The 24,189-nt window shown below is 40.1% G+C and overlaps 2 protein-coding genes across 2 annotated transcripts in view; one reads left to right on the top strand and one right to left on the bottom strand.

Annotated features, from left to right (window-relative positions):
• Positions 1 to 2,447: 2,447 nt before the first annotated feature.
• The window catches only part of LOC149944531 (oxysterol-binding protein-related protein 1-like), a 273,668-nt gene continuing 251,926 nt past the window's right edge, over positions 2,448 to 24,189 (top strand). Inside the window, exon 1 of the mRNA XM_090176383.1 lies at positions 2,448 to 2,541. The gene's annotated coding sequence lies outside the window, so the exon portion shown is untranslated. The remainder of the gene's footprint in view (positions 2,542 to 24,189) is intronic.
• On the bottom strand, positions 9,019 to 22,359 carry LOC149944534 (O-acyltransferase like protein-like). Its single transcript, XM_090176385.1, has 13 exons — positions 22,230 to 22,359; positions 16,108 to 16,222; positions 14,834 to 14,921; positions 14,490 to 14,770; positions 14,314 to 14,410; positions 14,084 to 14,173; positions 12,680 to 12,845; positions 10,732 to 10,811; positions 10,393 to 10,515; positions 9,720 to 9,840; positions 9,472 to 9,658; positions 9,253 to 9,395; positions 9,019 to 9,192 (listed from the first exon to the last, which is right to left on the bottom strand). The coding sequence occupies exons 2-13, from the start codon at positions 16,217 to 16,219 to the stop codon at positions 9,019 to 9,021; spliced, it is 1,662 nt and encodes a 553-aa protein (XP_090032511.1). The 5' UTR covers positions 16,220 to 16,222; positions 22,230 to 22,359.

The following is a 24,189-nucleotide window of genomic DNA, read 5'->3' as shown; positions in this document are numbered from 1 at the left end:
TGGGTGTGGAGGGCTTCCCGTTCTGGTTTTCCCAAATATATTGAGAAAGAAACTACAGAAAGCCGATCTTAGCTTCTTACGTGCATATTTTCTCGAAACTGGACTTTCCATAATCCGTCAATTGTTCGCACGAAAGAAAATTTTTCGTATCTCACCCCCCTAGGTAACGAAAACGTCGGAGACGAACATCTTCGAGGTTCGTCTCCGATTTTTGGTTCCGTCTTTTCGAGTAGCGTTCGGACGACAACGGATCTCACCTAGGGGGGTGAATTGACCCTCCCAGGGTAGTCGGAGTTCTCCGTGCGAACAAGGTTTAAGGGAGCATTTCGAAGAAACTTTTCTCCAAGTGAATTGGAAATTTTCTGAAATTTAGGAGGCGCTTTTCGGAAATTTTAGGTGGCGCTTCAAAAATGTTACAGGTGGCTCAAGCGCCGCCTAAAACAGCCTAGCGACGCCACTGAACCTAACCGCAGCGCCCCCCAGCCCCGCTCTTGCTAATCTCGGTTGGCCTTCTAGCATCGCGACCTAGAGGACATCGTATCAAGTGAAATCTCAATAACAAGTATGAGTGTATATAGATAGTATCCGATAAAGCGATATTTCGACATTACAAATACTAAAACAGTATTCTCATGAACTGCAATTGATATAGCACTAAAATTTTCTTCGAAAAATGTTTTTTCTCAAAAAACAAGTGTTTGGTTCTTTCTTGGCTTAATCTATCACGTAAATCAAAGTGTTTTCCTTAAAAAACGCCCAAAGCTCCTATTTTCACACCGTTAGCAGGGTTGTACAGAGATGGTTCGATCACTTCCATAGGAGAGTTTGGCTAAAGAAAAAGTGGCAAATAGATGGCGCGCCCGACACTGTGTACTTATGGGCGTTAGTACTGAGGTGCAGCCTAATTTATAGGAGATAGCGGGAAATTTAAATTTTACAAGCTAACTGGGATCGCTTTAATTTCTGTTTCGTTTTTACACGTGTTAATTTTAAGGAAATTTATTTTTGTAATATTTATAATTAGCGAACATTAAATTTCAGTTCATCAGATATTTATTTGAACTAAAATACAAATTTTGTACTAGAATTAATAAAGGAATAACACTGACCGTAGTTTTGCCTTTTGGCTCTTAATTACCTTAGGTTTGCTTCGAGGTTTGCTTCGAGGTTTGCTTCGAGGTTTGCTTAGATGGTTCGCAATTTTCAAAACGTAAATTGCTAATGAATTTTTAACAAAGTGACAAGTAACTTATTTAGAGATCATAAAGAACCGAGATCGATCGACACGATAACTTGGTAGTGTTCCCTTTCCGTAGTTACTCCAATGTAATGAGGTAAAGGCCACAAAATATCTGTAGGGGCTACTTACAAGGAGACGACCCGAGGTGTTACACACCGATTTTGTTCAAACTCGGGGGAGTGGTAGACCTTCATGTAACTTGAAAAATCCTAAAGGGATTTTATTCAATGTACAACGGTTTTGCCATGGCAACGAAAAATGTTTTTGAAAACATAAAATGGAAATTTTCTCATTGAAAATAACATGCCCATTGAATAAAATCCCTTAAGGATTTTTCAAGTTACATGAAGGGCTACTACTCCCCCGAGTTTGAACAAAACGGTGTGTAACACCTCGGGTCGTCACCTTGCTAGTGTCACTAGCGCCATCCGTGTTAGAAAAATATTTCGCCAAATAAAAAATCTAAGTGATCGAACCACCTCTCTACAACCCTGCCGTTAGTACCAAACGTTCATTTATTTACACAGAAGGGTTTGTACAAAAGAGTTTGTATGGCCAAGTCTTAAGGACTTTTAGGCCTAGTACTAGGCAGCGTAAAAAATAAATACTTTTATTTATTTGTATGATGAATTCTGATACTAAAGGTGAGAACCGCTATTTTTTATCATATATATTCCCGAAGATATCAGCTTTTAAAACACACGTGCCTTCACTATGTCCTACATTTCAAACATTTCTCTAAATAGCCGCCAAACCGTTACATGGTTTTTTTCTCTCAGGTGACGCAGTTAAGAATTATAGAAAGACTGATTACCACGATATATAATTACCCCCCCCCCTATTTTTCATTTAACAAAACAGACTTTTTTCTCGTAAAATGGTGTATTTTACCCTAGAAACCCTAATTTTCCCCGGTATATGCCTAAAAAATATATATTTTACCTACCCAAAACCCCATATTTTAACCCCGTTCCAGTTAGGATGTTGGTATTAAAAGTTAAAAACACACTTAAAAAAAATAGTAACATCTTGCCATTAAATATATTTCGTAATCAGTCGTACCTTATCCAAAAGGTCCAAAACCCTATCTTCAGGGGTAATCTTTATTTCCTGCTGCGTAGTTTAGCTTCCCCGTTTTTTAGGGCCTTGTTTTTATTGCGACGTTGTTTCGTGTCGCTGTTTCTCGGTCTCCTTTTATCTCCGCAGTGTGTTTTCTCTTCCTCTTAGGGCTAGCTTTTTCTATAGGCCTAGGCCGCTCCTATTCTCTATCCCTTGCATCGAGTTGCGGCCGGTGCGAGAAGGTAACTCATTTTGTTTGTTTTAACTCCTTTTACTTTGTGTCCCCGCTTTTGCTTTCGCGCTTGCGGGTTTCTCTTTTTCAAACCCTTAGCGGGACAGTATGCTACCTAAGAGGTCTCGCCCCGAAGACTTGCCTTATCCGGATCCGCCGGTAAAGGTGGGCCACGTTTCGTCCATTCCTCCCCTTATTTTCGTCTCATCGGATTCCGCCAAGCCTCTCGCTTTGTCCGCCAAGGACGTGGTCCCCTCCGCTTCCTTCAACATCAGACTATTGTATTTATATACCCCGTGCACCGCCTAAGCATTACAGGGGTTTTTCATCATTTGTCCCGGCCGAGCCGTCGACCTGTATACAAAATTAGGAAACGCTTCCTAAACGACGTACACAAAACAAATATACACCCGTATATTTGTAACACCTACTCATGACTCACTCGTGAGTTCGTCAAAATTCACAACGATATAACGCATTACACGTTCAAGATCGTTGATCGTTTCGTTATCCAGATTTCTAAGAGCATCCGCTTGGAGTGGTCTTCTTATCAAATGGTTCGTTTTGGGACAATTACGAACATAATGCTCCGAGTCTGCTTCCAGAGCACCGCATATGCATTTGGGGGATGCAATATGCCCCAAGTTGAACAGGTAAAGTGGGAACTTACCGTGTCCACTTCAACAGAGCCGATGTCTCCGATATCCGTTTTTCCCAATGGTAAGGTTTCTATCACTCCTGTAAATTCCACAGCTGCCGGTAAACTCCGCCAAGTTAGCGAACTGGGTAGTTGTCCCGTTGAATAGGTGGATGCCCCGAATCTTTCGTTTCTTCAACGTCGTAAGATTATACATGTTACTTTGTCCTATTCTGATACGGAAGTGAAGAACGAAATTTCCCTCAAGGCTGAGTCCCTGGTAGAATGTCGCCGTCTAGGCCAGAACAGCAGGGTGTTTCTCCTTGGGTTTAACTCTTTTGTCCCAGAGCGTGTGCAGATATATAGTGAGCTGTTTTATGTTTTGCCATTCGAAGATCGCCCATTGTGTTGTCGTCGTTGTTTGCGTTATGGTCACTCTGACAAGCGTTGTCGTCAGCCACCTGAATCGAAACGGTGTCCCCGGTGTAGCGAAATCCACTCTGATCCTGATAGTTGTAAAAAAATATCTTGCCGTCTCCAGTGTAAAGGCCCGCACCCTAGTTTCTCTCGCTCTTGTCCCGTATACAGTAAGGAACTTGTCGTCAAACAGACGCAAGTGTCCAAAGGTATTTCTTTCTCGGAGGCTCGCATTTCTGTAGCCGCTTCTTACGCCTAAAAAGAACGTGCTGTTCCTTCGACCCCCACTTTTTGTGCGGGCACTCACGAGTTCCCTCAGCCTCCCGCTAGGACCCCCGCCAAACCATTATTGGGTTTACTTCGTGCTGATCCCTTCTCCCGCCCTACAGCCAGAGCCTCAACCCCAGTTACAGGGTGATATCCCTGTAGTGACGGATGTACTTGTTGCTTTTCTCGCTGATCTCGCTAACATTCTTAAAGACCCCCGTCGCAACCGCCAACCTGCTGTACATATTCTTCAATCGGCTAAGAAATGCTTTGCCAATCTCTCCCGGATCGACGGTGAGGCCCTACTGCCGCTGCGTGATATTCCTGTTGTTTCCTAGTCCTCCTGGGACGATGAAGTGAGTGGGGTGGACAAATACATTTTTGAGGATGAATCCCACTGATTATACCACTCTTCAGTGGAATATTGGGGGGGTCCGGACCCATTTGGGTTTCCTCACGCAACTGGTTCGGAAGTTAGATCCGTTAATGGTAGGTTTACAAGAAACCCACTTATCTGATTCCTCTTCAATCAATATCCGTTTCGGTCGTTATTCGATTTATCGTTGTGATCGGAATGGCCGACAGGGCGGCGGTGTTGCGCTTTTGATCTTATCGTCTATTCGCTTCGTTAGAGGTGGTGGCAGTTTCTTGCTTCCTGAACAACAGCTGGACGGTGGTGGCCAGTGTGTACGATTCCCATGGCTCAGCTCCTAGGGGCGACTTTGATTTACTGCAACCATGTTTGGGTACTTCGTGCGTTTTACTAGGTGATTTTAATGCCCTCCATCCCTTGTGGGGCAGTCCCACAGCTGATGCCCAGGGCATCTTGGTGACGGAATGGTTTGAACAATTTGATAGCTTGACCCTACTTAATGACGGCTCCCCGACCCGAAAACGTAATATAGTTCAAAATGATTCGGCCATCGATCTGACTTTCGTAAGTGCCGATCTGTCGCCTATAGTTTTACAATATTCTTGAAAATAAATCAGAGCATCCATTTCCTTTTCAGTCGGCATTTTTAATTCGGCGGGCAGGTTAGATGAAGTTTTTGTTGACTCGGTTGATTCCATTGTGTCACCACGCTTTTTACATGCCACAATAAGTTCGTTAAGATAATCGATAATTTTATCATCTGGCATTTCCTCGTCCTCCGTGTAATGGATAGATTCACTTGCCCCACAATCACACGCAAGATCCGATTCTTCTTTTATTGTATTACAAGATAAATGAGTCATTAAATGTTGTTTGAAACCTCTCACGGACCGGTATATTTCCGAGCATATCCAGCATTTCTTTGGTACCCTATGTGGGACATCTTTCTCTTTCCCATAGCGGCTGGTTTATGAAAACAACAACGCATCTACTTAATCTTTATGCTTCATTTGGTAGATTACGTCATTTTTATTGAGTAATTTTTTTAAATTACGTCATTTTGTAGATTACGTCATTTTTGGTTTAGACTAGGACCGAAATATTATTCCGCAGCTCAAAAAGCATCGGGATGGCTAGTCACGAGGATCTCAACACCGTAACCGGCCGGTTAGAAACGTTCAAGCAATGGGACAACGTACACGTGAAAAAAGAAGAATAGGCCCACGCCGGGCTTTTCGCCGTAGACTCGGCATAGTCGAATGCTATCTCTGCCACGGGCAGTTAGGCAGCTGGGAAGCCGGCGACTTACCCCAAGTGGAACACGACAAATTGTATCCCAATTGTCCGTCACCCGCCGCTTTGGAGGGCCAAAATATCCCGCCAACCGAAAAATACACCTTCGACGGACCCACAACCAGCCCTGCCGAGGGACACGGCGACGAAATCGTAACTCTTACCGTCAAACGCCTCGAGGTAGAACATTTAATGAAAATGCTCGTAAAAACACCCATTTCAGATGGTTCCTTTCGCCCCTTTGAGTGAACTTCGTTATATACCTTACGAAGATCGACGTAATTACCATGATATAAATAAAATACATTTCTAAAGACGTATATTCAATGTTAATCGTATTATACAACCTGTACTTGAAAAATATATAAATAAAACCTTATAATTTGTATACACTCGGCTCTTTTTTTCACACCACTTTTAGCGAGGACACCCGCTGTGCCTATTTTACGGGCAATCTACCCTTTTACCCCCTTAGGGCCGTAAGACAGCTTTACAAAGTGTTTGAAAATAATGGAAAGTGTTTGTCGGCGAAAACATCAAAGGCTCGACCCATTGAACTATTTATTACACCACGAAAAGACAGGTGCCCTAGGGGGACATGACGGATAGGTTTTGACAAGTTGTTGAGGGACCTATTGACCTATAGGTAAGTTACTCGGGTTTATAGCTGTTTGCATAACATCGTGTCAGATAAATCATCTGACCTATTGACCTACCGAAAATGTTCGCAAATGGGGGGCTATCGGGGGATTGTTTTACCCCAAAGGGGATCACGGATCGGTATACGCACTGCCTTATCTCTCCCATGCGTGGGCTCATGACGAAAACCCAACGAAGCCGATAAAAATCAATGCAAATGAATTATCCCCCACATTATCAACAAATAAAAAAATAACCAATAGAAAAATAAATAATAAAAACCCAACTAAGTAACAAGTTAATTAAAATACTTAGGAATCAAGAAAAAGTCAATCTCAATACCCACAGTAATAAACATTGTATTAACAGAAATATGTAATAAAAATGATAATAATAACCTAATCAAACAACAAGGTAATTCAAATACTTAGAAATCCCGAAAATTTCAATCCATATACCCACGGCAATGAAAATTGTAAGAGAAAAAACCAAAAACACCTTACCTATAACAATTCCCGGCTTAAAACGCACACAAAAAATCTTAACTGAATAGTGAAGTCTAATTAAGAGCGCATATCTCAAAATAAAAAAACAACGTAACCACTTAAATGAAAATGTATCACACATTCCAAGCCGATAAGAAAACACGTAAAGTAAATTACGAAGTTACGAATAAAGTAAGCAAAACGAAAAAAGCGCGTTGTATACATCTTGAAATTGTATTCATATAGAACTTTAACGGTTCACAAGTACCGATAGACAAAAAACTAACTAAGTGGACGACCACGGGTTCTACCATTTAACCCTCTTATCTCTGCTGACTGCGCTAAATCAAAATGTAGACTTTAAAAACGATTTATATACTCTTCCGCTTCAGCTGAGCTTCTAATTTTCAATGAATCGTATTATGAATCGGTGGTTCTGTGCTAGAACGTCCGCCTGTAGGAAGACTCGGGTTCGAATCCCGCGCGATGCAATCGCAAATTGATGCTAAGACGAATACCGTGAACAATTGGTGGAAACCATGCCCTTTGGACGTTGAGACTTTTACCGTAACCCTCAGCACTCGGTCCGTCCCAAAAGTCAATTATAAAAAGTTGGAGAGAAAACACCCACAACCGTCATAACACACTACCAGAATTAGATTAGGATAAGTTACTACAGAGCCTGAAATTCTGGGAGCGGAAATGCCTTACAAAAGCGTGGGGGCTCAGTTTTATTTATCGTAGAAAATTCCACCCCCTCAAAAGGAGAGAAGATTCTCGAGGGACGCTGGGTAACGATACCGCCATCTAACGTGAGCTAACGAAATGAAAATATCGTCTGTTATATCGTACGTTTTACAAGGCTTAGATATTAAGTGTTGTTAGACATGGAAGCGTGGGTCTGGGATGACAACTATTTACCCAAGTAACTAATATATTTAAACTAGATGTAAGTTTATTTGTTCAGGCAAGAAATGCGTTATTTAAAACATATGCTTCAATATTCTATACATTTTTTATTTATCATTAATGCCAAAATTCCTAAATTTCAAATTTACTTACTTCATAATATAATTCTACATGATAATTAAAATTGATCATCTTTGAAATATCACAAACTAATATCCCAACTACCACTGATTCCGTAAGGGTCGATTAACTCTTCGTTTTGATGTCAACATTGGTAAATTTGTTAGCTTTTGAATTGTTTTTCTCTGTAATTTCCGGCTAAGTATTATTTGCCGTTTTTTTGGTTACTATTTGCCAATTTTTTATCGAAATTACATGGTACAGACTTATTTTTAGTTTTAGATTTGCTAAATAAATAATAACTATATTGAGTGGGGTGGCGGAGTGGTTAGCACTTTCGCATCGCAGCAAGAGGAGCCGGGTTCGATCCCAGCTTGTGGCACTGGGTGAAAACTCGGAACAACTCCTTCTGCGTTGAGTTTGCAAGTTCTCTCCCCACTGGTATAAGGGGTTTCCCCCCCACTGGTATAAGGGGTTTTCCCCCGAGTTCTTCGGTTTCCCCTTCCATAAAAACTTGTCTAGGTTAACGGTAATAGTTAGTGTAGGGAGCTGTTGGCTCGATCTCGTGGCATGCAGGGCTTGCCACCACCCTCCTACGCATTGTAACCCGGCCACCTGAATTAAGGGCTTATAAAGTCGCATGATGACTTAGGCCTAAGGTGGTGCCTTGGTTATTAGCCTAACTGATTATTAAGATATTATTAAGTTGATGCATCTTAGGAGGTGGGAAATTCATATTCCTAGCTGCTAATATCCATAATAGATCGCAAAGACGTTTCAGTGGTTATATCGGCTGCCATTTTCCAGTGTTTCTATAAATTTCCGCCAGGTACCGATCTCGGTCTTACTTACGTGATAGGGGGGCCAAAATTGTCATCCCACCTAGTCTTCCCCCTCTCTCTGGTAAGTCAAATGCGCCCACAATGGGCTCTATGATAACTTCCGCTAATCTAATTCTGACACTTCACATAAACATTACAATAACAAACTTTCCAATAAAACTGAGTTGAATCCGTCGCGACGGTGAGCGTTAACGAAAAAACAACCCTACCCAACCCAACCGCAAAATTATCCGTTAACGTTCACCGTCACACGGTAGTTTTGCCCACCTTTAAATTGCAAACACGGTTTTTCGACTTTGCTCTGGTAACGCGTACGCAGCACACACACACGCACACCCACACACCCACACACACACAGACAGGGTGATTGTAAAAACTAGGTCCCCTCGGAGAAGTAAAAAGAGCGGTTCTAAATATTATTATAATTATTAAATATTTATTATATTATTTTAACTCTAAATAAAAGATGTATAAAATAATATATAACTTATTTTGTTTCATATATTTATTTATTAAGTGATAATCTATTTTCTGCGTCGTCGATCTTCTGGTTTTTGTTGTGTGCTTCCAGCCACTGGAAGAACTTGCTTTCTAGTTGCAAAATAGGGGCTTCGAAGAAAAGCCTCAGAATGACGGACACGATGTGGCTACTCACCAGCAATCCGAAGTAAAATAATACCTAATCGACCATGAACATTTAGATAAGAATTTATTGGTTATTCTTTGATTGAAACCCTACCCGTTGTTGGTGAGTGAAGTCCACAACGCCTTGAGAGGAAGCGATGAAGTAAAACTGGATCGGCATGTGCGTTAGGTAGATCAGGTATGAAATTCTAACGAAAGGCTGATAGGCGGGCCATGCAAGAATGGAAGTAACAACTCCTATCGTAATTAAAAAATGTTCAAATTAAAATGCCTTCACTTTGAACTGAACTCATCAGCCAAGAACCAAGCTTACCTCCTCTGTCGGCGTAACACGCCAAGGTGACCCACGCTAAACAAAGCGCCCAAGTAGTTCTGCGTGCTGATGCGTATACCACCGCTTCTGTTGTTGTGTAAGGATTTCCCCCGTACCAGGGCTGCGTGCAATAGACCAAGGTCAAAGCTGAGGCAGCTGCGACAAGCCAACCTGTTACCGCCTTCCACTATAGGGTGTTAAAAAATAATTAATATTTTAAAAATTTTAATTACTCACGATCATTTTACCATAGAGAGCTTGACATTTGGATTCTTTGCTATGAAAGTTCCCAAATAAAGTCCAATTGCAAAAACTCCGACGTGTACTGAAACTGAGGTGAAGAAATAGTTCCAAATATGCGCGCGTGTTCTACAAATATTAAAAATGATTGAAATAACTTTTTTCTTATGCGACATATTTGTATCTCTGTACATTTAACTTTAACCCCTTGTAGGTTCCCAAGGTGGCTTCTCAAAATTAGTTTCCGAAAAATATATCGTAGTGACTTTAAAACTTTTATACATGTTCATAGAAGCGATTTCACACAAATATTTTCGTGAAGGTAGGGCCACCATAGCTGTGCTACCTCGGTGAGGGAAATAAAATTGAACAGCAAAGTAGATGGTGTCCGCCTGTAGAGTGTTCAACACTAGGGTCGGTGTGTAGGTTTCGCACTTAAAAAATATGTATTTTATACTACAGCTAATTTCTATATAGCTTTGCAACTCTTTTGCTCAACCGCGGAGTGGGTACAGTTTTCAAGGCTGATATGTCGTTACTAAATCAGGAACATCCGGGACCCCTGACCTAGATGGTGGCTTTTTTCGAAATACACTTTAATGGTACACTGGAACCTCCCTTGGGATTGGAGTTAGGGGACGGTAACAATGTTATGTATAATTATTCTCAAACTTTCCTTACTTTTCGTCCGCCAAGGCTAAAACGTAGACTGGTGGATAATCAAATACGTAGACAAGGACTCCGGTGCTGACCACACATCCGATTATCAAGAATCCAAGATAGCATTTCGCCAAAGTTTCGTGTCTGAAAGATTTCAAACAACAACCCTTATGAAAAAATAGACATTTATTTCTCTTTCGATCCAATGATTTTGAATTTTAAGATCATATATTTTCATTGGAACAATTAAAACACGTTTTTGAGTCAAGTTGAATTTTATCCGCGTAATTTTGGTAATACAGAATCGTTGCGCCACCTATGCTGTAGGGAATGAGGTTCTCATCAGTTTCCCCCGCTTACCTTAATAGAATTATGAAATAGACAATTCCAAGCAGGAAACATTGGAACTCAGTGGACAAGTACCACGTATGTCCCGCACACTGAAAATATAACAATTTTACTTTATAAGTTTGTTAATTTTTAATAAGACCTTAATCACAAACCCAGCATTCCTTTAACTATTGATTTCTCAATAGAATAACGTGTGCTTTATCTAAAGAAAACACGATTCTGTTTTATTTAAATAAAAACTGCGTTAAGTAAAGCCATTTTTCAATATAGTTAAATAGTACTGTATTCACAAGCGATATTTAGAATTTAATACATAAATTATTTATAATTAGGTAATTTAAAAATATATAATATAAAATCATCTTATGTGTTTTCCAATTGATATTGCTGTAACCGAAGCTTTACTATATCACCTTCAAGATTCACAGTTAATTTTTACATAGAAATTAAAAGGATAGATGTTAATTTTCTTATACATTGCTTTTTAATTGACACTAACTAGGCTCTGCCTTTGTACAGCCGTGAATGGTGAAGAGTATATACAGAGTTGCCAGATGGACGATCCTGATCGTATTTGTACGATCCGAAGGCTTGATCGTACGGCAAAAATACAATCTTAAGAAAAAATACGATCCAAAGTACGATCCCTGTATAAACTGTTATCTTAAGAGTGGAAACCTTTATATATCTTTAAATATTGCATCTTTAGCAGAGGTTATCTCCCAGATTCCAAACTCCCACTTCCAAACACGCTCTTCCGTGATAATTATCGATACGAATCGGAAATATTCACAAATATTTTTTCACGTGTTTTTTTCGTACATAAAATGGAGTTAAATCTTACGTCGTAACAGGTTTAACAAACAGTTTTTTTAATCTTTAAATATCTTTTGGGCTTAAGTGACTTGTTTTCAGCCTTACGATTCTAGAACGATCCAAATCGAAACTCAGTACAATAATCCAGTGCTTGAAATCTGGCCAACCTGAGTTTATATTGGCCAGCGCAAAGAAATTTACTTAACTCTATTTTAAAATCTAAAATTGCCTTACAGCATTGTTTGTTCTTTTGGCTATTACAATATTTCATGTTGTCCTCTTACGAAAAATATAAAAAAGTAGATGTTTGCGAGCTCAGGATGGGAGAGGAGGCTCAAATACGGCGATTCGCTTACTTTGCACATGTGTCTCTTACTTTGCTTAATGCAATGTTTCGCTTACTTTGCATAATGCTATATTTCGCTTACTTTGCATTATGCAATATTTCGCTTACTTTGCATAATGCAATATTTCGCTTACTTTGCATAATGCAATATTTCGCTTACTTTGCTTAAGGCTATGTTTCGCTTACTTTGCTCAATACAATGTTTCGCCAACTTTGCACAATGCAATGTGATCGCTTACTTTGCTTAAAGCAATGTTTCGCTTACTTTGCATAATGCAATATTTCGCTTACTTTGCTTAAGGCTATGTTTCGCTTACTTTGCTCAATACAATGTTTCGCCAACTTTGCACAATGCAATGTGATCGCTTACTTTGCTTAAAGCAATGTTTCGCTTACTTTGCTTAAAGCAATGTTTCGCTTACTTTGCTCAAGGCAATGTTTCGCCAACTTTGCACAATGCAATGTGATCGCTTACTTTGCTTAAAGCAATGTTTCGCTTACTTTGCTCAAGGCAATGTTTCGCTTACTTTGAACAATGCAGTGTTTTAACCGAGGGGCTAACCACTCTTAGAAAGTCTGTACACCGGAATACGCTTAGGCAGGGACTTCAAAGATTACGCGTAATCCCATTAGTACAGTCAAAGGTACGGCTCTGTACACCGATTACGCGGAGTGATCAGCCCCTCGGTTTTAACTCACAACGAATAAGGACGTGTTTGCGAGGTATAGAAAAGAATAGCGACAGAAAACCAACTTGAGACTTCCGATTTTGATTGTAAAAAGGTTTCTACTTACTAACTGTCTTATGTTGAATAAATTATTAATAAACAGAGCATTTTGCCACCAGTTAGCCCGACACCTTTTGGCTTCGTCTTCCCAAACGTCCTTGTAGAACGGGCCCAAACCAAATGCCGGGAATAATATTGCGAAACCGATAATTAGCAAAAGAGGCGAAAGTAGCCTGTAACAAAAGAAATCATTTCTACCGTTAAAAAAACACGCAACGCTGGAATGTGCTGATATACTATATTTTGCTATTGTCCTAATTAACCAGAACATTTAGTAAGCTACTGGTTATGATAATCAGCTAGGCTAATACCCAAGGCACCACCCTTGGTCCAAGCAATCTAGCCGAGTAAAATTCAGTCAAAGGAATGTGACAAGCTCTTCGAGCCACGTGAACCAACAGCTCCCTAACCTCGACAACCTTTTTTTCCACACTGACACTCGCCGAGCTCCGACTTGGACTTACATATAAAATGCGTTGTATATTATTGTCATTGGTAATAGAATATTTCGCATATTTAGACGCTAGGTGACTTGGTGCAGAATAAAACCTTAATTAAGTTCATAGCAACTTCTTATTATTATGTTACTTATACTATTGCTAGTAACCTATTTATTTTACAAATAACAGGCAAATGGAAGTTTCAGGAGTTGACTTCTAATTGATTTTTAATTGGTGTTTCGAAACAAATTTTTATATATGAAAGTTCACAAAAATTCATTACCAAATAACTTAAAAATAAGAAATAATTTAGTAAAAGCATATTAAGAGATTAATGGTTTTTTAAAAACTAGCGTGATCGGAAGAAAAAGCGATGCCTACAAACTTTTCTTAAAATCTTCCTTTTAGTATTAATAATCGAAGTTTTGCAAAATAATTTTGGAACTAGAGTAGTCTAAAGAAAGAGATGTTATCGTTAATATCTTGAAAAACTGCAAATCTTCTTTTGGTTTAAATATGTAGATCTGAGTGCGAACCTTTCCTCTAATAGCGGTTACATTTCCAACCAAACCATTATGGGCAATAAAATAATGCTATTGATTGTGTAAGTATTTCTTTTCAAAGATTGCAAAATTTTCAATTTTGAAGTCTTTGTAGAGCCTACCTTATAAATTTACAAAAACGTCCCCTTTAAGGCTGGGGCTTTCGAAAATACAAAACGGGAAAGGACTAAACAAGAAGTCATCGTTGCAAGTCCTACTGAGGTTTTGACACTTGGACTTTTTCCCAAGGTGGAGGAAGGGCATAATTTATACCTTTATTAGTGTTTTTGTACTAACCCGCGCTCGCCAATTTTTCTTAATACAAATTTATAGAACGGTCTATAAATTTAATTATGAAAATTAGCTGGAAGAATCTCTAAAGGGCTCCCCCAACAGACCAAACGTATAGGTACAGTTATATAGCCTCACCTAGTAATTCTTCTGATCATGGTATGGATAGGTGAGAAGCTTCCTTTGGTGTTGAAAAGCTTGACTAAGTGGTAAGCCATTAGCGTGGCGCTAAATAAATAATTGATTCACTTAAAATCTGTTATAAAAATATAATCTGGATAACTTTTCAAATACAACGATAAAGAACAAAACACAGTTGGAAGGCAACGCGTAACTTGAAAATGGTAGACCACCCACCTCGTACCCACCTTATGAATATGAAACTTTCAACTGCCAAGCTACTGTTCAGTACTACTTGAAACGGGACACTCTTCAACTTTTCATCCAAACCTATAATTGGCTCTCCTAAAATTTTAATTTCATTGAGGGTAAAAAGTGTTTATCTCTATAAATATCGAATATCAATTAAAGAGTTCATGGTTACTTATCAAATTCGGGTGATTCCCAGTGTAAGAATGGAACAGAACCACCCAAAGGATCGATATATATCTGAGCCCGTTAATACAGCCCAAGTTTCTGTTGCCCTGCGGTTCTCTGATGGTCAGCAAATTGACCACGTTTCGCCGAAAGGAAAAGGTTCGGATAAAGAAATGGACCTCGTTCTCCAATGAAAGATGGTCTTCCTGCTTTCTTCCGAGATACAAGGTTATTTCATCCCAAGCAGTACAGATTACGTTGATTAGAAATATTCCCAGCAATAAACCTCTGAAATTATGATCATCTGGGTTCATTCGGGTTTAGGACTTTATAATTAAAGTAAGGACTTACGTTATTGTCATTTGTACAGTATCCATTGAGAAAGGTTCTTTGACAATACAAAAGTCAACGTCGGCGTTCATTCCCATTTTAGACGAGACTAAAATTATCATTTGAACAATTTACTTATATAAATAAGAAAAAACAGCATCAAAACACTAGGCTTGTAAAATCGCTACAAAAAATTCATAAATAGTATTCCGTGTGAGCTTGAGTTTATTAAAGACTAAAATTTAAAAAAATACTTTAAATCATAAAACACAATCAAAGCAAAGTTATATGTTTATACTCATTACTTACGGTTTGCGTTTTTACACCCTTTAAGAAAGTCAATTGAAATGATCAAAATTTATGATTTGATAAACTCGGTAAAAAATCAAATGATTTAATTTGGATTATCGGTGGAACAGTCAAGTTTTGATAAAATAAATTTAATTTAAATCACATTTATCTTAAAGGGAAATTGAATCAATTTAAGTAAACATGTAATAAGTGGAAGCAGAACAACGTATTAACATGTTTCAATACTTAATATTACATCTACACTCGTTCAAAAGTTAAAGATAGAAAGCACCTAACTTCTTACGAACCTAAACTTAAGGTGTTGCACACATCATTATAAAAAATTATTTTTTTTCAATATGATAGAGATTGTTCGATTTCCGAATTTAGAGGAAATTTCATTTTTAATGTGTGCCTTTACAAAGCGTGTAACAAAAATCAAATACTTGGCTAATAGCAATCATAAACTTGTCAAACTATACCTTATACATGCTTAAACTAATAATATACTTTCCCAACATCGCTCGTTCACTCAAATATAATTCTATTGTTTCCTAACATCAATTCTAATTTACTAAACTTGTAAAGCTTTTTTCATTGTGGAGTGTAAGGAAAGGATATTTGTTCTTTGCGGTTAAGAAGATTTTGTTTTTGGAAATAAACAAAATCCATAGACATAAAAAAGAATCAGAAATTATTCTGTAACCCAGGGCAGCTACAGTTTTTATTTCTATTCCTCCAGATTATTCTTATTTGAAGATGTTTTTGTTATTAGCGAGCAAATTGTTTTACGAAACATTCCAATTAACTGACTTTAATAAAATATTTGTAGTCAGTGTTAAATTTGGGAAACAAAAATTGGAAGCATTGTGCACTTTATACTCGCGGCAAAGAATTTCAATTTCGACTACAAAAACCAACTTTTTCATTTGACGCTATATAATAGTTAATTTTTGTTGTATTTTAATTCACTAATAATGCACGTATTTAATATATAGCCTTACTTGGTTGAATAATGTTGTTGACATCGTCCTTAGAACAGGAAGAAGGCAAACATATTCCCACCACGATCGCCGCTTCGTAAGCTAAATAGAGTAGCTTTGAGGCCTCGACCATCAGCTGTTGTAGAAATTGCATACGTTAACAGTCATTATCATGACTTTTTAAGCAGCGTTCAGACTAGGTGAAAATATTACGTTCGCGTCGATCGTGTCGGTTCTCTCAATTTCTTACACCGTTCAGACTTCTCAACAGAGACTTTAAATTTTCGCGCGTGTCGTTTACATTTTTGCATTTCGTTTCGCTCAAAAAGTTCATAGCAGACAATTAGCCTTATGCCTCATCAGCGCTGACTCTAGGTAGTGGCGACCCTTAGAACCATTATTATTATTATTATTACAAGGTTGGTTCCTTTCAGTGAAATGAACGAACCGACGCGACCAACATAATCGAAACGACCGGACCGATGGTAACGTAATATTTTCACATAGTCTGAACGCTGCTTAAGAGTCCCTAAGTTACTTAAGTTTTTAAACAGTTATCGGAACTTCAATTCATTTGTAACGACTAAATTTAATGTCTTCACACTTTCTATTAATTTAGCCAAAACCTTTGTATTGTCACGGACAGACTACGCTGGCAAAATACATAAGCCACGTGCCACAGACCGGACGTACCAGCTCTCCCTCCCGCGGCGCTCGGTCTATGGGGTCGGGCTCCCCGTTTTACCCCCACGGCCCGTGCTATAAAAGAAGGGTCGCGTCGGGGAAACGGGCAATCTCTCTGCCTCTCTCTGTAGACGTAAACCTTTAGTGGGAACTTAAGACTGATAAAGTCCAGCCTACTAAGGGTTTAGTTGTTCGGCGGAAAGGCTGCAAAAGCTACCCCGACAACTTAGTTCTCTTGCGGTATCTTAAGGCTGAAAAGCCCCGCTTGCAAGAGACCTGCTTCTGCGGAGAGAAGAATACGAGTCCCCAGCAAATCGCTATCACAGAGAGAGAGAAAGAGAGAGAGAGAGAGAGAAAGTATAAAAAGGCTTTATTATAGCCAAAACATAGTTAGTTTTACAAAATAGTGATGAATAAATACAACTATGTCCTTACATGAGTGATAACTTTTACAAATTCTTCAAAATGTAAACATAAAATCATTTCTTAGGTTAAAAGCTTAAGAGTTACAACATTTTCATGTGAAATTAATCAATGATAAGACCGATATTTGAAATTTTAGGTTACAATAACAAATTAAATGTAAACGAATAAATATATGCAATAGTAACATTTTTTTCCGAATAACAACCGAATTACATAAATTTTTTAAGTTCATTCAAATGGGTATGGCCTAACAATTTTGAGAGAAGTATTTGAACGTCGATCAGGATGGTCGTGACAATCGGGCAAGAGTAGTACATATGCACGACGTTCCCTACAGATGGATAGAAGGGACAGTCGCGCGTTGGATAAGTGTCAGGGTCGTAATGGTGCAGTCGTGTTGGAACGGGAAGGGCATCATGAAGTAAACGCCACTGGGTTGCGTTTTCATGACGAGCCGAAAGAGGACTGACAGTGTTTATTCTCCAGAATTTTAGAGATTTTGGGATTGGAATGGATAGGTCTGAAGGGAAAATTGGATTTGGAAAATTAGTGGTGCGAATGAGGTGGGAGTATGCGAGTCGAGAGATACCAATACCAGAAAGAAAGAGGTTCGTGCGACAAGAACCGGGTAAATTTAGAACGATAGTGGGAGAAAGAGATCCCCCAAAAATGAAGTTATCTCGAACTCCGAAATTATCAAAAATATCAGGGAAAGCGTCGAGTACGCCTTTTTGTAGAGCCTTGAAAGATTTAACAGTTAAGCGGGAGACGGATTCGGGTGATGAAACTAAATTTGGGATCCGACGCCACCATAGAGAGTCAGAGTCAAGAAGATCCATGACAGAGGAAACTCCATCACGGACAAACCGGTTAAAGAGGAGACCTAAAAAGGGGGTCTTATCAGAGTCAGTGATGGCGGGGTTATCAAAGAGGGGGATATTTGACAAAACATCCATAGTCGAATTTTCAAGAGCAAGTTTAAAATTAAGATTGGAGAAAGTTTCGGATAAAGAGTTATAAAATTTCGAATTGGTAAGACGAGGTTTATTTGTGAGAAAATGAGTAGTAAGGGAATGAGATATTCCATGAATGAAAGCTTTAGCGGTTACATGATTAGGTTGGGAGGGGTCAGTTTCGAGAAGGCTCCTAACATTCGCCACGCGAAAGCTACGAATTTTTTCGGCAATTGAAACCAGTCCTAGGCCACCAACTTGCTTAGGGAGAAGACAGTATTCGTTTTTCAATTAATGGACCTTGTCCCAAACGAACGCTTCGAGGGCTTTTTGGCACCTATCAACAAAATCAGTCGGAGGGTTCAAAATTTTCAGTTTATGCCATAATACACTGGCAGCCAACTGATTGGCGATGTTGACACGACCATATAACGAGCAATGAGGTTTTATTGGACGCCAACGCGCGAGAACGCGAAGGAAACTCTCTTCAAGGTCACTCCAATTTTTCGAAATGAGAGTCGAACTATTACCAAGGTGGACCCCCAAGAATTTGTGACCGTCAGACGACCAACAAAATCCTAATGGGGAGTCAACGCGACCACGCCACATACCGCACCAAAGGCCAACGGTTTTTAAGTTGTTAACGCGCGCTCCAGAATGGACGCAAAATGTGTCAAGACACGTTCTTAGGATTGGAAATTCCACGTTTTTATGCAGAAGAGCGGTTAAATCATCAGCATACGTGACATTAGTTAGACTTCGGTGAGGAACTAATTCGTTAGGGCGAGCGAGTTGAAGATCAATTAAGCGAAGTAGAGGTTCAATAGCGATCGAAAATAAAGCGCCAGATAGGGGACAGCCTTGGCGGATGCCACGATTAAATTTAACAGATGGGGTTAGCGAGTTATTAATTTTGATATGAAAAGAGGAATTGCGGCAAAGCATAGCAAGAGGGACAGAAAATTCAGAAGGGAATCCGAAAGTGAGAAGAGTTTTGAAAAGATAATCATGGAGGATAGAGTCAAATGCTTTCTCGAAGTCAATGTTTACGAAAGCGAGGGGTTCATCTTTAGCGTCAGCGAGATCAATGAGATCTCGAAGAACGTTTAAATTGTCAAAAATTGTGCGAAATGGGACCGAATAGGATTGCGAAGGCGAAATTATATCACAAAGAACAGAATTAAGTCGAAGGGCAAGTACTTTGGCAAAAATTTTGTAATCGACATTTGTCAAAGAGAGAGGACGCCAATTGCGAAGATCGCGAGGGTCTCCCTTCTTACGCAAAAGACACATCACCGACTTCGAGAAAGCCTTTGAGTATGGAGAATTTTTAAGATCTTTCAGCAGGTCACGATATACTTGAAACATTGAATGGCCTAGCACGTCCCAAAAGGTAACGTAAAATTCCGTAGGGAGCCCGTCCAAGCCAGGGGAACGACCCCGAGACATGGATTTAAGGGCACGAGAAAATTCGTCAAAAGAGAAAGAATTTTTAAGTGAATCAGCAGATGATGGAGAAAGCTGAGGCAAATTTTGAAGAAAAGGCGGTAAAGCCGAAGGTAGGACTGCGTTAGAATTGGAATTAGAGGAAAGATCAGAATAAAAATTAATCACCGTTTCACGTACATCTCGAGGATCGGAGACCAATTCTCCATTTAAGTCAAAAACATTCTCCATAGGTTTAACGGCAGAAACGCGAGAAGTCCATCGGAAAAATTCAGCTGAGGGCTGATCGACGTTCGCAACGTGGGCCATTCGACTCTTCAAAAGAGCGTCCTTCGCGCGATTGTTCAAAATATCATTCAATTGAGAACGAAGTTCTCTCGCTTGGGCACTTTCGGGGTCATCAAAATTGTGTACTTCACGCTGCAATTCACATAAGCGAGAGCGTTCCAAGTTGGATAAGTGCTTACAGAATTCCCGACAAACTGCTCGGGCATTTGGTTTGAAATCGTCGAACCACCACTGTGACCAAGAACGGCCAGTGGAGTTCAAGCACTGATCATTCACAGATTTACGAATGAAATTTTTAACATCACTTACAAAATCAGGATCTTCAAGCGCCTTAATGTCCAACTTCCAATAGGCCGGTTTAGACCGAACTTTCGAAAGCGGATCTGCGATACGTAAGATAACTGGGCAGTGGTCAGAGAAGGGGCACACTTCGTGAACACACGGTCTGATGGGGGTGGCGCTGTCGACGTAAAAACGGTCTAAGCGTGCCCGAAAGACCCGACCACGCTGAGGGACGGAAGACCAAGTATAAGAACGCGTATAAGGTTGGAAAATTCTAAAAGCATCTTGCAAATCCTGGCCATTTACGAGGGAACGGAGGGCTTGCGAGACGTTCGTACGCCGATCGATACAGTCACGACGGTCTAGGGATTCGTTAAGAGTGCAATTAAAATCGCCATTTAAAATGACGGATTCACCTGCAGGTAAATTTTCAATCAGAATTTTTAAATGATTTAGAACGTCTAACGCAACTTGATCGTCGTTAGACGGAATATAAACGGAGAATACATGTGTGAAATTTTGAGGGGTGAGTTCAAAACGAATATAAACCAAATAAGTTAAGTGAATTTTGACTTCACGAATGAAAGAGAGGAATTGGGGCTTCATACCGATGGAAACACCGGAACCCAATTTAGAAGCAAAAGCGTGTTCGAAAGAATACGACCAGTGTTTCCAGAGGTATGACGCCCCAAAATCCGTTTTAACATTAGTTTCTTGGAGACAAACAATATCAGGATTAGAATTTTGAATAAATAAACGAGCGCGGGTATTGGTCTCGGGGGTATCAATACCTCTAACATTTAAGGAATAAATTGAAAACATTAAAATAAAAATAAAAATAAAGTTCATAACTGGTGGAGAAGAGAATTTACTTGGCCGAGTCGGATTGTAGTTCCTTGAGAATTTTGCGTTCCCATTGGTAGATCGCCTGCTTAGACATTCGCGAAAGCGGGCTTTTCCTGTGGGAGGCGTCGTTTTTTCGGATTCCTTCCAGTTGTTTCAGAAGGGCAGCCGCCGAATCAGTGTGCTGACGGACGTGTTCAAGAATGGGAATCTTTGACCTGTACATCGCGTCGAAAAGGCTGACGAGAGAGGAGTCGCTGAGCGGAGCAGATGAAGGAGAACTGGCATCAAATTCTGAGTCAATGAAGTCCGACAGGTCGTTGTTAGAAGTAACGCTTGAATAGGATGAGGCTGATGATTGAGATTTAGCTTTGGGCATAGTCTCAACCAGAGACAATTTCATCGGAGGTTCAGACTTGTGCACGGTAGAAGGCTGCCTCTTATTTTTGTTTAACACGGTAAACCCCGGAGGGTGTTGACGAATGGGAGAAGAAACGGGTGTCTTAAAGACGTCCATACTGACATCCGGAAATTCCACACTAGGTACAATTGGTGACATGTCCAAAACGGGAAGATCATCGTCTTTTTGAGATGCCATGGTGACATTCATTTCAATATCAGCGGCGTTTTCAACCGCTTTCGGTGTGGTAGAACTGTTTTCACCGGCTGGGACCCTTTCAGCGTGAGATTTTGGGCAATGATCACGGGTGAGGCCAGTCTCGTGACAATTGTGGCACTTGATATCCGTGGAAATGAAGAAAGTATACGGAACGTCGTCCAAGTCGACAAAAATTCTCTCGGGGAGCATTTCACGAACTTTAGAGGTGGGAAACTTCATCATCACTTGTCGACGGAAACTCTGCAAAGCCGGAAGTTCTGCATCAACGTACGAGGCTTTGAGAGTCTTAATCGGGCCAACGACGGAGCCGTAGGCCGACATCAGATCACGCAAATCCGCGTTTTCAAAGTGCGGCGGCACGTCAGACACCACCACGCGTGTTGGAGGGGTGCCGATAGCGTGGCATTGGAAGAGCGTATTGTCAGGCATCGGAAGACCGTTGGTCTTCAAATCTGTTGCCCAGGTCGAATTGATAAAAAATAGTTGGAAAGTACCTTGTACTCTAGCGAAAGCGTAGATTTGAGTCGGGTTAGTGGCAGCCTTTATTGCATCAATGAATTCTTTATTCGAATAGGGATAAATTGAAGAGTCTATCAATATACCGTGCGAGGCGGTGATCTTCTTGTTGGTGGTGTTCGTTGGATTTGGCTTGGAACGGAATGAGTGCCTTTTTTGTTGAGCTCGGTTCGGTCGGTTCATATTTGGTTTTCGCCCATTCTTGGCTACCGCATCAGAGAAAGAAAATCGATTCGGATTTGATGTTTTCGGGTTGACGGTGGATTGATTAGGATTGGCGGAGTCCGCAGAGATTGAAACGGTTGGCGCGAGACCTTTTGAAGCCATGGCGCGAGATTTGAAAGTTTTATTCCACGCGCGCGAAATTAAAAACTTTCAAAAGTCGAAAAGCCTAAAAAGCCGAAAAATCGACTTTTTGGCGAGAAACCGAAAACCGAAAAACGGTTGAAAAACCGAAAATATCGGTTCTTTTGGGAATATTTTTCACCAAAAGCAAGCAGGAACGTTCTTGAACCGGAAAAATACAAAAATAAAGCCTGTACGGCACTTTGAACTATAAAAATACTCTAAAAATCGGGAGCGTTAAAAAGCGCGAACTTTATAAAACGAGCACGAGAGAGAGAAGAGAGAAGATAGAAGAGAGAAGAGAGAAGAGAGAAGAGAGAAGAGAGAAGAGAGAAGAGAGAAGAGAGAAGAGAGAAGAGAGAAGAGAGAAGAGAGAAGAGAGAAGAGAGAAGAGAGAGAGAGAGAGAGAGAGAGAGAGAGAGAGAGAGAGAGAGAGAGAGAGAGAGTTGAGTTTTAAATCAATTTCATCAATTAGACAAGTTTACATATTTGATAATTAATAATTCTTTGCATTCTTACTAAAAATCACGCATGTTTCAAATAGAGATGAATTATGAATTGTAGCAATATTGTACAAAAAACAATTTTTAAAGTTTAAACATTTGCTAAATAAAACGAGATAATTGACGGATCAAATACTTAAATTATTTAATGAAACAAGAAAATAATGTGTAATTTCATCGCGCTTAGTGTTCAAAGAGACAGGCACGTATCAATTGGGACTGTTTTTTTTTCTTTTCTTTTTTTAAATAAATGTATTTAATTTGGCGGCAGTTGTGCCCCAGGTGGCCTCAAATTTTAGAATGGCATTATGGTTCTCTGCCCAAAGATATTCCGTACGGATGTTATTTAGGAAGCGGGCCCGAACCTGACAAAATAATCGGTTAAGAGATGGACGAAAGTCAGAGGCGCCGTCACGTAGAGTACCACCCGCGAGACCACGACGGTAGATGGCATCTTTAAAAATTACAAACCCGTAATTACAAACGGCGTGTTTCTTCGGTGGTAAAAGAAACCAGTAATCGTTGGGTGAATGATTGTGTCCAGTAAAGGATTTTAAAAATAATAGATATAGTTTGAGCGCCTCAATAACGAGTGGGCATGATAAATACATATGTGAAATGACACCCTTAGCAGGGCAATAAGGACAATATGGTGATGGATAGTCAGGGTCTAGATGGATTAAACGACGCGGAATTGGCAAACCGGCGTGCAACAAACGCCAGTGCGTGGCGTTAGCCAACCGAGTGGAGAGGCGACTGGCACGAAGGACGTCCCAAAAACGAAACGTTGAAGGGACTAAAATTCCATGAGGATGACAAGGAAACGGGGTTACGGTCACTCTATTAAGTATTTCCTGATAAATTGCCCGAGCTACCCCCTTTCCCACCAGGGGAATAGAGGAGGGAGATGGTAAAGCTAAAACGGGGGACGCATTTTCTCCAAATACATATCCCTCGGTAACTCAAAAATGGCCGGAAATGTACGGCATAGCGAGAGACGTAGGTTGGCATGGGCTTGAACGAGAAAGCGAGAAGGCCGAGCACCGTTTGGGAGGAAATCACCAATCGGGCGCCAGCAGAGTCAAAAAGGATCGAGGAGGTTCGCGATGGTGAATAACCCGCCATCGACGAGAGGCGAGTGAAGAGCCTGATCAAAAGGGAGCCCGTTTGTGGAAAGAATGGTTGGGTTGTTAAAAAC

Source organism: Leiobunum rupestre, chromosome 5 (assembly GCF_980474605.1).
Source record: "Leiobunum rupestre chromosome 5, qqLeiRupe1.1.hap1, whole genome shotgun sequence".
NCBI lineage: Eukaryota > Metazoa > Arthropoda > Arachnida > Opiliones > Sclerosomatidae > Leiobunum > Leiobunum rupestre.
This window is presented reverse-complemented; position numbering and strand designations above follow the sequence as displayed.

What these genes read in the sequence shown, in the direction of transcription:
- LOC149944534 (XM_090176385.1), bottom strand. Translation starts at nt 16,219, where the DNA reads ATGGTCGAGGCCTCAAAGCTACTCTATTTAGCTTACGAAGCGGCGATC. An exon ending in ACTGTACAAATGACAATAAC is followed by an intron (nt 14,771 to 14,833) that starts GTAAGTCCTTAC and finishes TCATAATTTCAG; the next exon opens with AGGTTTATTGCTGGGAATAT. An exon ending in TATTCAACATAAGACAGTTA is followed by an intron (nt 10,812 to 12,679) that starts GTAAGTAGAAAC and finishes TTATATTTTCAG; the next exon opens with TGTGCGGGACATACGTGGTA.